The following is a 13,916-nucleotide window of genomic DNA, read 5'->3' on the forward strand; positions in this document are numbered from 1 at the left end:
CATTTATTTGCATTGGCTTGCAGATTACAAGGAACTCTATTGATTTAAGGTGTTTCGTCTCTGGGCATTACAGGAAAGAAACAAGTGTGAGCTCTCAAAGTTTGGATCTGTGGGTAATTTTCCTCAGCATAGCTATAAGTCTTTGTGAAATCCAGTAACCTGTTACAGCATCCTTCTGTTATAGCTTGTTTTATTATGATGTTATTTGTTTTATTTGATGCTATTTGATAAGTATCAAAAGTAATACATCCCATGTGACAGTAAGATGAAAAGGAAAGGAAAAGTAACAGGGGAAATACCTGTTGTGACTGTAGTAATAGCAAGTAGAAGCTGGTTCTACAAGCTGTCTGAAATGAACTCATATTTCAGCTCAAATAAGCAGTAATGAGCCTTGAAGACACCTTAGGAAGATTTTTGCTCACTGATAGGTCAATTTAGTTATACCTTTGATGTAAAGGTATACTTTTCACCACATATATGCCAGGCTTGGGCAATAGACTAGTTTCCATTACATTAGTGGTCCAGTGGATCATTTGGTTTTGCAGAGGGGCAAGACACTTGCACATTTTACATGCCAGAATTTGAGCCCATAATTACTAGTCTCACACCGATCTGGCTTCCTAAAACAGCCAAATAACTTAAGTTCACATGAAGAATAATGTATCCTGAAATGAAACAGCAGTGCCTCTAATTTCAGGCATTCTATTTTCATTAGTGCTTTGTTTTAGTGACAATGGAAGGAAAATAATACTGCCTGAAGTTATTCAGGCCATGAGTACAGTAGACACACTTAATATGCATAATTACAACATTAATAATGAAAATTTTCATGGTAATTAACAAAGACAATTATCTTCTTTTGTTCTGATTAGCTAAAGATACGTTAAAGGAAGGCTTGCATAATTAATTATCAAATGTAAGGTTCCTTACACCTTCCTTGGAGGTTATTTCAGGGAGCTTGCTCACAGAGGTAATCTCCGTAATCAGCATTGTCTGCCATTTCTGAACTTATAAGTTAATTATTACGGTGTCATAAAGAGAAAAATATTTGGGACACAAAGTGGAAGATAAAGCCCAAAAATTAGTATTAGTAATGAAAAAGCAAATTTACAGAACAGTGCTATCATTAAGCATTTGGAAGCATCCTGCTGGTATTGACTTGGAGGAAGGGGGAACAGGCTGCAAAACTAACTTGCACAAAGTCCAAAGTCTCAACAGTTCATGGTCAAGTGGAACGGTAAAGCTGACATGTCTCTCCTAAAAAACACATAGCCCATTTATGTAATTGGCCCTTTAACTAGCAACCTGCTAGCAGCAGAGTGGCCTCTAGAAAAGTCTTATCTCCCATCTGAATGACCAGTATGCCCAACACAGATTATGATCTTTTTTCAGTATAAATATTTACACACACGCACACAAATGACTGAATAATAACTGCACAACTTTCAAAAGAGTCGAAATTTGTCTTCCAGTGTCATGGTACCACAAATACCAAAGCTCAGTTCTGCACAATTTACAATCTCTTTGAGGTCTGATGGCCAGGGTATTAGGGTGGCCATTCAGCCCCATGGAGTCTCTCCTTTACCAAGAGGATGAAGATATCAGCATCGGCAAGTGCTTGGGAACAACAGTTTCAGAGGTGCTTCCTGCTAATAGAGCAGCCAACTCACCAAATGACCTGTGAGGCATCCACTGGATGCCCCTGAAAACTTCTTCCACCCTGTGCCTCTCTCATACCCATGGACTGCAACTTCTCAACAGTCACTTTGAACATCTTTGCAATATCTCCATGGGTCTGCAAAGCCTTCACAATCATCAGTCACTACTTTGTGGTATAAAAATGAAATGTCATCTTTTCACAAAGGCGGAAAAAATATTACCGAATTTTTATTTTAAAATCAAGCTGCTGGCCTGACTGACTGACATGTTTATCCACCTGTTCCCTACCGAAGCCTTGTAAGGGGACTGCATTAAGTAGTTTATGTTAAATACAGGAAGGAACCTGCCAGCAAATCTTCAAGAATGAAATGGCATAGCACGCAAGGATGGGTACCTATGTATAAGATTGCTATCCTTTTAACATATTCTGCTGTCTTTCATGCAACAAAATTGCTCTTGATAGCTGATAATGAGAACTGACTGAAGAAGCTGCACTGCTCCTCTACATAACCAGGCAAAGACAGCACCTCTGTCTGCAAACTTTGGGAGATGTGCCTTTCTGAAATCGAAGAAATTTCATAGCTCTGAAGTCACTGGCAATCACCAAATTTATTGAACACTCAAGCTCCCCTACTATTTACATGTAATTCTACAACATTTTTTCCACCACCCACCAGATTGGGCAGCCCCCCCCCCCCCCCCCCCCCAGCCTGGACTTGAAACCTCCAGGGCTGTTCACGGATTCTTTGGGTAGTTTGTTCCAGGGCCTCGCTACCCTCACAGAGAAGAATTTCTTCCTAATGTCTAACCTAAATCTACCCTCTTTCAGAGTGTGCTATCACTACACTCCCTGATAAAGACTTGGTCTCCTTCTTTCCTGTAGACCCCCCTTGGTACTGGAAGGCTGTTCTAATCCTTTTTGTGGCCATCCTCTGGACCTGCACTAATACATAATCCATGGCCCTCTTGTGTTGGGATCTCAAACTCAGATGCAGTATTGCTAGTGAAAAGCTGTCAAGCATGAGTAACTATGAAAGTTAAATAATAGGGTATGGTTTGTAAAAATACGCTGTTTGTTTTTTCTCTAAACATACTCTGTAGTAGTCTGGGGGCCTTGTGTTGGCTTTTAATGGATCACTTTTACTTGTGGACTGTTGAAAATCCACATCTCACAGGAGAGAGTAATAAGTAGAGATCCCACTTAAGCCCTTGCAACAGAACCACTGTGAAACAGCAGTGGGCAAACCCAAAAAGAGATAATCAGATTTATCCCCATCAGCTCTCTGCTGTATATATTGTCAAGTTATTTTCTTCATTTAGTGCCATCTGCTTCCTATGACACTTCTTTCAAATCACAACAGTATCTGGGAGTAAGATATACCATCTGGCTTTGCTCTTTTTCGTACACACAAAACTCCTGTCTTCAAACAAGATCAGCCTTCGTGTAAAATCAAGATATATACAATGTAGTGGAGGGAAGGCCACCAGCATACAACACGTAGGTAATGGACAGATACAAACTGGGCTTTACCCTGGTATCTCATAGATTGGTATTAAAGCTTTCAGTGTGATGAAAGATTGTTCTCTAAAAATGCATTTTGAGAGGCCAGTTCATACAGAAAAGAACTTCCTCCTTACAATTCCTAGGCATAAAAACGTTCCTTAAGCTCCAAGCTGAATCCCTAAAACCAGTGTATTTGAAACACCCAGCAGTATTTCAGGAACACGATGCCATATTCTTCTGTCCCGGTGAGGCTAAGCTCCATTTTCTTTCTCAGAATTGTACTGTTAGTCTGGCAATCGTTTCCTGATTGCAAATACAATTTATTAGTTTTTAAAGACACTGAAAATAAGAAAAAGCCGAACACCTAATTGCTAAGCTAAGTGAACGTGCCCGTTGTCAGGGTCTCACCGGTTTGTGTTCAAGCTCTTCCTGCCAGGCCAAACCGAGCTCCAACGGACTGCGCCTGTTGGACAGCAAAGAGCTCATCGGTGCTCTGCTGCCACCTTGTGACCGCAGCCATTCCCATCTGGCACACTGGATTGCAAATCCAGGGAATTTTGAAACCGAGAGAAAAAGGGAAGCTGCTTCCCATCCTTACCTTTGAGTCACGCTGTCCACATCCACAAGACATACTTTCATTTGGCTCGTCCGTTCTGGTTGTTCACAAGTGGCTCTCTTTTTGCTGAGACAAAGTGCTAGCAGCTGGCACTCAGATTTGCACACAAGGACTTTCTCCCCACAGCACGTCATGGCAAGACTTTGGGCGTGATAAGAGTACCAAAAGCTATACAGCCTAAGAGTAAATGAGAAAGTGCTCGCTGAGGCTGAGCGCAGGAGGCGCGCTGCGCGGCAGTGCCTGGCCGCTCTCTCCCCAGGGCCAGCGTCTCGTGCCGCCACGAGGCGGTGGGCGCGTGCCAATACCGGCGCGAGCCGCATGGCGGCACTGCAGCACGCCCTGCTCCGATCCTGCTGGGGCTTGGCGGGAGCTGCCGCCCGAAGAGTAAACCGGGCTTTCTTCCACGCCACCCTTCCAAAATAATGGTAGTAACAATGTTGCTCTAACGCCGGTTTTGTGGTACTTTTGGTTACTGTCTGCGCAAGGTGTGACCTGTGGCTGCCCTGCGCAGGACAGCCCACAGCACCGCGCTCTGCAACTGGTGACACTCAGACGTGTGAGCTGCTTGCTCTGCTTGCTGTCCCCTCAGGTTGTTGTTGTTGTTGTTGTTCTTCTTCTTCTTCCTTTCTTTTCTTTCCTTTTCATTCGTTCCTTTTCTTTCTTTTCTTAATTCCTTATTTCTTCCCCTCCCTCAGAAGACACATTTTTAAATAAACGGCTCTCCCTGCTGATGCAGAAAAAGTTCCTAAGGCAAGCTTTCTCGGGAATATTTGAAATGACAACAGCCACTGAGCCCTCATCACTACTAGAGTTTTTGGTGAAACCTGTTATAAGCCTCTTTTGATAAGGAATTAAAATCAGAGTCACCCTTTGCTCTTGATCTGTAGTAGCAAGTCACTTTTATTCTTTGTTGATAAAGTTACTGGACCTTTGGTGCCTTTTGCTAAAGCTGAGGTGAAGTTTCAGTCTGAAAATGTTTCTCTATTTCCAGATTTAATCATGAGTACCCTAGAGGGAGTCTTCTGCAAAATGAAGCAGAGTTAAAAGGTTTTTTAGAGTTTCAGTTTTGTTGCCCTTTTGTCTATACGTCATTTCTCAGTAGAGCAACATAAAGAAACACAGTGCAAGTCAAATAATCCATGTAACAATCATGGATTACTTTCAATTCAAGATTTGGGTCCTGTAATTCAAAACCAGACAAACTCGCTATTTCTCACTTTGGTACTTTCTTTCATTCAGCAGAAGAGGAAAGTTTTAGACAAAGAAGTAAAAGCTCGTTTATTGAACCAAGCAGAAAAGGACAGGCTGAGAAAAACTACATTTACTCATTTAATTAATTGGACTGAAAGTAAATGATACTGCTTAGAAACTGAAACTCAGACAGGAATGTTAGCAAAGAGAAGTGATATGATTCACACCCTATTTGGGATACAGTGAAGAAAGAGGCTCACTACCTATAAATCAGTTCAAGCTCAGCTGGAAGTATTATCCAAGATAACTATATCAATTCTTTCTATATATCTATCTCAATATAGTTCTACTGAAGATGCAATTTTTATTGTGGAGAAAAAAAATCACTTTTTCTTCCTGTTTTCTGAAACAATTCTCTAAGATTTCACACAGTACTGGATAGACAGACTGGCCTTGGACAGAATGTGTGTTCTGTGAAATCTTTGTGCTGATCTCTGCTTACAGTAGGGAAGGTACTGCCCTGTTCAGAGTAGCATAATTCGAGAAGCACAATGTGTATGTGCAGGTGTGAGGCAAGAGATTGTAAACATACTGGCTCTGAAGCAGTGCTTGCTTAATGAATTTCTTGAAGAATATATTATTATTTAAGTGCAAACAGTCATGGATTTTTTTAGTAGGTTTCTGGAAAGTAGCTCTCACAGAAAGGTAATGGAGTCTCCCCCCTTGTAGATCTTTTTAAGCTGTCTGGACATGGTCCTGGGTAACCTCCTCTAGGAATCCCTACTGAGCAGGAGCATTGGACCTGATGATCTCTGGAGATCCTTACCAAACTTAACTCCAAGAATCTGTGAAACACTCTCTTTCTTGCTTTTGAAAAATAAGAAAAAGAAAAATTGTGGAGAAACCTATATTTTTTTTCCTTCCCTTGACTTGAACTAGGCTTCCTCTTAATACTAACATGAAAACCTAGCCTTTTTTATTACATTATTAATAAAACTACCTGTTGAGTCACTCCGAGAACCTCATGGGAACCCACTATGTGTTGGAATCCAAAGAGCTTAGTGATATTCTGAGTATTAGCTCCTACAGATGCACTTCCTCTGCAAAATTGTACTTATTAGCCCAGTGCAGAATAATTCAGAGTGGTGAATCTTATTCTAGGTTTCTGAAATTCTACAGTACCTTTTTTTTCACTGCATGGTTTTTGGTTCATCTTAACATTTTTCAAAATATAAAATGTAGGCATTTGAGCTTAAAAAAAAACCAAAACCAAAAACCCACAACAATAACAAAACAACAAATGTTGAAGAATTAAACATTATATTCCACTCACAATCATATTTAGTAGTGAGACAATTAGGCCCTTTCATTAGAATGGTAAATTACCTAGAGCTCCATCTCTGATACAGCTGAAATACAATCACAGTATTTGTTTAATAGAAACTATATCTGTCTTCAGAAAATAATAACTGTGATGAAGACTTTCCAGGATTTGAGCTTAAAATCAACAGCTTGAATCATGGCTACCATTTCTTTAACAGTCAGGCAGATTATAGACACTGGATCTTGTCGCACATGGAATTTGCGGTTTACAGAATGGGAGTACCTATGCTCAAGTAGCTATGGAATCCCAAATAGGTAATGAGACCCCAGGTAGTCTGGGGATAAGTAGCACCTCTGTGGGCACAGCTCTTTGTTTAAGCATGTAGTAAGTTGAGTTCAGTGCATCACTTCTCACCTTGTGTTTCTGAAGGGCTGGAAGTGGCAGAGGAGTGTTGCAGTGGGCGCAGGTCACCAGCATGTCATAAGACTGAGTGTCTTTAAGAACTTGAGGTGATGTGGAAAGTTTGCTTTTTGTGGGAGAATGAATACCAACCATCTTTTTGTTCTTTGGAGGTTTGAGCAAGGTTTTGGAGGTAAATGGATGTTCCCTTTTTTTTCCCTTTGGGAGAGATGTCTTTCTGTGCAGCTGAACTCACAGAGTGGGAAAAGGGAGCCAGAGAGGAAGAAGATGGTGGTGAGTCACTGACGGGTTTTGAAGTTGACTGGCCAGCAAGAACTTCAGTCAGATTAGGTGTTGCACTGCAATTATTCTGCAGAAAGAAGGCAATATGAGGTGAACACTTCCATTACACCCAACTGTGTGGTATGCTGTGGTTTTCAGTAGTGGTGAGTGATTGAGAGGAGTAGTGGAGAAAATGCCACAGTGATGCTGCAGCTGAATATGTGGTATCATTAAGTTATAATTTGAAGAGCCGAGATACACTGCATTTTCTTATCTAATACACAGCTTTAAAAGAAATAATCTGACTTAAATTAAGAAAAGATCATTATCTTGTTCAGTTACAAATACACTTACCAGACGCTGGGAGTGCTGGTCATCTGGGAATGACTTATTACACCTCAGACAAATATTGTCACTGGCACCTTCAGAATGATAAAGTTGAGAAACAAAATACAGACACGAATCATCTAGATGGGCTGCTTACATCCAGTTATGGTCACTGGTATTAGGGAAACCCATGAAGTTGATTCCACTTGTCAAGAAGGAATTAGAGTTCTGACTTAATTTTGCTTTTGGCTTTGCTCAAAATCAATCCAACATTCCTTCTCAAAAACTTAAGGATATTTGCCCCTCCTGCACCCTGTTTTATGGCTCAGGGTGGTTATATCCTGCTTCAGCTGAGCTAATTCTTGGCCAGGACTTTGTGTATCCCTGTTACTAAGGATTTTTCCCCCAATAGTGTATTTTACCAACCACTAACCGGTTCCTGTTATTTTCTGGACCACTGTCAGGATTTGTGAATATTTTGTTTTTACATATTCTATCCAGTAGCTTAGGCCTAATAAAGCTGCTCTCAACTTTAAGAAATCAGTGGCTTTAGATATGAAGTAAGAGGGAATTCTAAATCAGTTTTTCTCTGTGTAACAAGTGTAAAGAGGAAGCTCCACTTATTTTCCAATAGAAGTATTTTCTTTTCCAGATTATAATGGTTGCACAGCAGGACATACACAGTGAGCCAGCAATCAGTAGAATCACTCTGGCTTTACAATAACTGGCATAATAGAAAAAAATTATAGTGTCATTAAGGTTGGAGAAGACCACTAAGATCATCTAGTCCAACCGTCAGCGCAGCCCCACCGTGCCCACTGAGCCGCGTCCCTCAGTGCCACATCTCTGTGTTTCTTGTGAATCTGCATGGACAGTGACCTCCCCACCTCCCTGGGCAGCTGTGCCAGTGCCTCACCACTCTTTCTGAGAAAAACACTCGGCCCCTTCACTTTAACTGGTTAAACAACAGAATCCTTCAGCCTGCATAACTGAGAACTGTAGAGGTGGCAGGAAAATTTTCATTGACATTTAACAGAAATGAATCAGTCCATAACAATGAGAAATTTTACTCACCAGTGGGCTCAATAGATTTTGCATTAGCATATGCTTCCTTGGTTTGAAAGTTCACATCATTGTAATAAGACAGACCAGTATTGCTGAATACTTTGGCAACAAAAATTACATCTGACCTGCAAGTGAAATATACTGCAGATCACTGGGAGCATAAGAGGATAGTTGTGCTTTCATATGTTGTAAACACAACTTATATTTAAGCTGCTGATATTTTCTTATATACAAATATAAATATATAAATAAATGTATATTATAAACAATTACATATATAAATAAAGTATATATATTTATACTTACATATTTATATTTTATATATTATATATACTATATATATATACATATATTTTAAATATACTGAAAATATAGTTAAGTTGCTGAAATTATCTCTTTGTCATTTTTATCCCAATCATCAAGAAGCCATTGGTGAATTATTTTTTCTCTTCAAGCCTGAGCTATGTTTATGTAATTCTGAGGAAAACATATGTCTTATGATTCTGCAGAAAGTTGTCACTCTGTGCAAGGACCCAGTTCTGAAAAGCCTCAGGTGAAATGCAAAGTCTGTGTTTGACTTCTTTTACAGAAGTTTAACTTGAAAGTGTAGGGCTGATATTCAGTTAGTCTAAAACTTACAAAGCATATTAGTTTTCTAGAGATTTGCCACGAGAGCTACTCGTGTAGCTACACAAATAAAATCAGTAGAATTGATAAAACAATGAAACTAGTGAAATGGAATTTAAAAATCATGCCAGGGTATTCACACTTCAATGTAGTACCTCTAGATAGAGGATTCCTAATGTTATATAAAAAATGTTGTGGCCTCACATTATGTAAAGTTGATAAATTCACTCTGCTTGTTCAGTTTTGTTTAAAAACGAGTACTGATATAATTTTGTACAAGGTTTATATCACATCAGATATTGTCTGTCTTCCTCAGTTCAGATCTTTTAAATTCATGCTACAGCAGGCACTGTTTGGTGTTCCATAGTTGAAATAATGCTAGAGTAATAGCCAACAGAAGACATCAGCTTTGTACTGCGTGCTCTGGCTAGTTCACAAGCAACAGACAAATGTGTCCATACCTGATCCGTAATTTGCTTCACTGGGAGAGCTGGAATACTACTGTGTAAGCTGAATTCTCTTAACCTGCCTGTGCAATAGTATCAAAAGATGCTATAACCAGGCCTGAAGAGTCATGTCAGACCCTTACAGATTTTCTGCTCAAACAACTGTAGAAATTCAAATGTAGTTAATAGAGGGCACTGTAATATGACTGTATTTCAAGGTTGGCAGAGCTTTATACTGATTGCAAGAAGAAAACGGAGTATTTCTTACCTGCTTGTGTGCTTCTGTTTGATGGTCTTTCATATTCTTTCTGGCAGCTGGTTCATCACATTCTGAACAGAGAGTGAGAAACTGCAAGCAGTGAGCCTCATGGAGGGAGAAATTGGCAGCAGACACATCTCGTTGCTCCCATTGCAGAATGGGAAAGAGAGAAGAGTAATGAACCAATGTGGTGGGTTGATCCTGGCCAGCAGCCAAGCACCCACATAGCTGCTTGCTCACCTCCCTGTACACACTGGAGTGAACCATGGACTTTTTGGCAGGATGGCAGGACATACTGGTGCCTCACACAAGACAGTCAGTGATGGTCACAGGAATATAGCAGCTAGACCTTCCTGGCCTATAAAATCAGGAAGGTTGCCTGAAAGGACATGCACACTTCCAGCTCTGCTGTTTAGAGAAGGTATATGAGGCACAGTAGCTGATGTAATCTGAGTTTTCTGCTTTGGTCCTTGTTCCAAGCTCTGACATAACATCTGGACACAGTCTACCCAGCACATTTGGTGGTTTCTCATTGCAGATGGAAAGGCCAAGATGAGGCAACATAAATTAGCAACAGCCTTTCCCAAGCCCCAAGCCAAAGCATAACAACACCCTCACCCGGGGCAGCCAGAGCAAAATAAGTCCAAGGAAGAGGAAAAAAAGTGAACTCTTGTAGTTTTCTTAGGGAAGATAAGTAGACCTAATGAAATCAGCCCTAGACATCAGCTGAAGTTTGTCATGGTCGAGATGGATGAACAATTAAATGGATTTGCTATCTGAATGAATTTTTAAGAAGTTACAAGGACATCTATCAGAAGTTTTACACAAACTTCACTCAGAACATCCCCTACAATCTTTCAGTATAAAATGGTTAGGCTCTCTTTGTGAAAGATTGTGCACTGGTTTTCCTTTGTGACCCAATAAAATTGAGGTTATCCTATTCTTCTACCTCACTAAGTTTTAAATCTCCTTAAATCTCTTTTTAAATGCAGTGTTTCACGGTCTTCATTCTCATAGTATGCCCAGTGGCCAAGATACTAGTTGAGATACATCAGTTGACGCTGTTTTCATGGCTGATTTTAGCCTTGTGTTTTAACCCCAATAAAGATGTCGTTTCACTTAATTACAAATGTAGCAACATAAGGGAGCATCAGTCATGAGGGAAAACTGAGACAACTGCAGTGTTCGGCATGGTCTGCCCCCCTCTATTACAGGAGACACAGATAACATAAGGAAAATCCTGGAAGCCTCTGCATGTCCCCGTGCTTTGAAGGGGTGAAGAGGGAGAAAGATCTCTTACCAATTTTTGCAGAATATGGTCCCTTCAGTCATTATTTTTCTTGTTATTCTGCTGGATATCTTTTCTTCTAAGAGCAAAGGAAAAAAAAAAAAACTGACAGCATCTGTTGCAATAACTCCAGTAACTCCACCCAGAGTAAAAATAAATAAATAAATAAATAAATAAATAAAAAGGCTTTAAAGAATGAACTGCAGTAGTGTCAGACAAGCATGAGTTTTCCACATGAGTTCCACATACAGATTACTTTAGTGGTCCTTAGAGGAACCGTGAGGGACCTCTTTCCTTCATTTCCAAATACATTTGATTGCAGTATGGGGTGTATACAGCAGGCAGGGTTGCTCTCTGAAGCTGACTGATGCAATTGGGGATGAAGCTGTTCTCCTGCCCTGCTGCAGGGGGGTGGAATGACACCAGCTGGCCTCTACTCCACAGTGCCCACACTCCTCTGCCCTCTCCTGCCCACTGCAGGTGTCCACCAGGGACACAGAATTCCCTGAGGAGGAAGGTGGGAAGCTGCCCACCCACGCCTTGTGTCTTAGAGGTCCAAGTGGCAGTGGGATCCTCTCTTCATCGGAACTGCACAGAGAGGCCTCTGGGTCCAGGCGACCTCCATAACTCCTTCCTGCCCAGTGCAAACAGGGCCACAGGGCGGCATTTTCTCTCTGTGCCTAGAGTGGTAATAACCACAGCCAGCTCTGAGGCCCCATCGCCCCATATCACTCTGTAGCTGTGCTGGCAGCAGCACAGGTGTAGCATCAGCACCTGCTTGCAGGTATTGTGGCAGCCCACCTGTGAACTCACCCCAGTAATATTTTGCTGATAACTATGACATCACAGCTTACAAGGTTGTAGTCTGGATGGTTGCCAGCAGAGAGGGATAGGCAGCAGCACAATACAAACCCTAGGGACTGCAGGCAGGGGGCAGCCCCTGGTCGGCAGGGCTGCCCTGCAGATGGTGGGCTCCACCTGCAGTGGTCTGTGTCCCTGGGTTCCATGCTTTGTCACAGCCTGGCTGATGTCACCACGGCCACTGTTTTCTCAGCATGTTTTGGTCAAAGAGCTACAGGGCCTTTGCTGCATGGTTGGTTTGCAGCAGGCAAGGAGGGCTGGGGTATGCTGTGGCCCCCCTCCACCTCTGGAGCGGCAGTTTCACTAGCATCCAGCCTTACAAACCCATTTCAAACCCCTGGGGCATGTCCAGCCAAGTCAGAGCAGTTCTTGTCACAAACAAAAACTGCCAGCTGATGGAGAGAAAACATTTGCCCACCAACAGCACAGGTAGAAGCCCAGCATTGACAGCTGACAGCCCCACCTCACTAAGCCTTTGCAGCAGGGCTGCTCACACAGGTGCAGCAAGTCCTGCCCATCAGTTGATCTCAGCTGGGGGCTCATGCAAGTGCACAGTTTTACACAGAGATCTTTTAAAGGAATGTAATTTAGAGAGAAACAGAATTTTCTATCTTCATTTCAATATCAGTACTCATCTCCAGGACTTCATGATGAAGGCCTAGCATTTCTTGTACCTGTTATTGCAATTGATACTTCACAGAAGCATGATATAAGGAGCTCTTCCCTGATGCTATAGATCCTACAAGGTATGGAACTGTAGGTACAGGAGATGCAGAAAATAGAAGTTATGTTCTCTATCTATAAAACAGGGCAATAATATTAACACTTCTATTTCGCAGAGTTATTGGGAAGAATCATTCACTAGTGTTTGTATAATGTACTATAATGGTGCATACAATAGATGACCCAGATGTTAGTAAGAAATTGGTCTGGTTCAGTTCCCATACCAAAAAACACTCTCTGCCCCCCATTTATTTCTGGGAAAAAAAAGGGACAAAAAAAGTTGGGGGGGGAGGGCTGGGGGGGGGGGGGCGGAGGAGGGAGGGGAAAGGGAGGAAGAAAAGAAAAGAAAGAAAAGAAAAGGAAAGAAAAGAAAAAGATGATCAATTAAGGCGTGTGAGCCATTGTCTAGATCTGGGAATAATGAACATTTGTATGAATTTTGTGATACAAATTATGTAATGAAGCAGAGAAGAGTCTTTTGAACAAATATGTTAATGAGATGGCAGCTAAGGGAGAGGTTATAGGATTGCCAATTCCAAATCAAAGATTTTATTTCATTTTCTTTTCTTTTCTTTACCCTTTTTCTTTTCTGTAGTCATTAGTCTACACTACTTTTTATGTGGTGCACATTTTAATATGCTTTAGGGCTTCTTGCAAACTATATGAGAAATACCAATTCTAGGTCAAGAATGCCTGATCAGCAACACACACTGACTGAGAAAGCCCCACTGACTCAATATTCATAATGAGGGCTTTTATGTAGAGAGTTGTTGGGCACAGGGTTTGTACTGAAAGGACTGTTCGTTCAGAGTCTGAAAAGCTTTTCTTGGAAAAATATCAGATGCTCCACTGGGAACTTAGTTGAAAGATATTCCTAAAGCAGCAGAGTGGACTGTCAGTGGCTGTGAAAGTACTGACTGGAGGAAAAGCAGAAAGTAAGGAAGCAGTGATGTTTGCTGAATGCTGGAAATAACTCTTTCGATTTAAATTCTGTGTAAACTTACAGTACATAACATTATTGTACAAGACCTCTTCTAGGCATCATTTTAATGCAAGCTTCAAATAGAGGTAAGTTCTACTCCAGCTGTTTTTTAAAATGAGATTTTCAAAAGCCTCTGTAGAAGACTGATGTTTTTCTGCTGCCCTAGAACGCCTTAAAGTGAGCTGTTTTGCTTTTTCTTTCTCAGTGCCAAGTATTAGAGGTCTTATAGTCCTCATTTAATATAATTTTGTTAAACTTTTGTACCTCTGTGTGTTGCATGGAGCCTGCAACACTGAAATAACTTAAAAATGAAACTGTGAAGTGTTTTTTGTCTTGAGAGGAATAGCAGCTATCTAGATCAAA

General features: G+C 41.1%; 1 protein-coding gene across 1 annotated transcript; it reads right to left on the minus strand.

Annotated features, from left to right (window-relative positions):
• Positions 1-3,956: 3,956 nt before the first annotated feature.
• On the minus strand, positions 3,957-9,993 carry XAF1 (XIAP associated factor 1; the record flags this gene model as incomplete). Its single annotated transcript, XM_079545327.1, is given in 4 exon segments — positions 3,957-4,190; positions 6,709-6,918; positions 6,920-7,063; positions 9,709-9,993. Coding segments are annotated over 4 exon segments (873 nt in total).
• Between the last annotated feature and the right edge of the window lie 3,923 nt (positions 9,994-13,916).

This window comes from Tetrao urogallus (assembly GCF_951394365.1).
Source record: "Tetrao urogallus genome assembly, chromosome: 20".
Lineage (NCBI taxonomy): Eukaryota > Metazoa > Chordata > Aves > Galliformes > Phasianidae > Tetrao > Tetrao urogallus.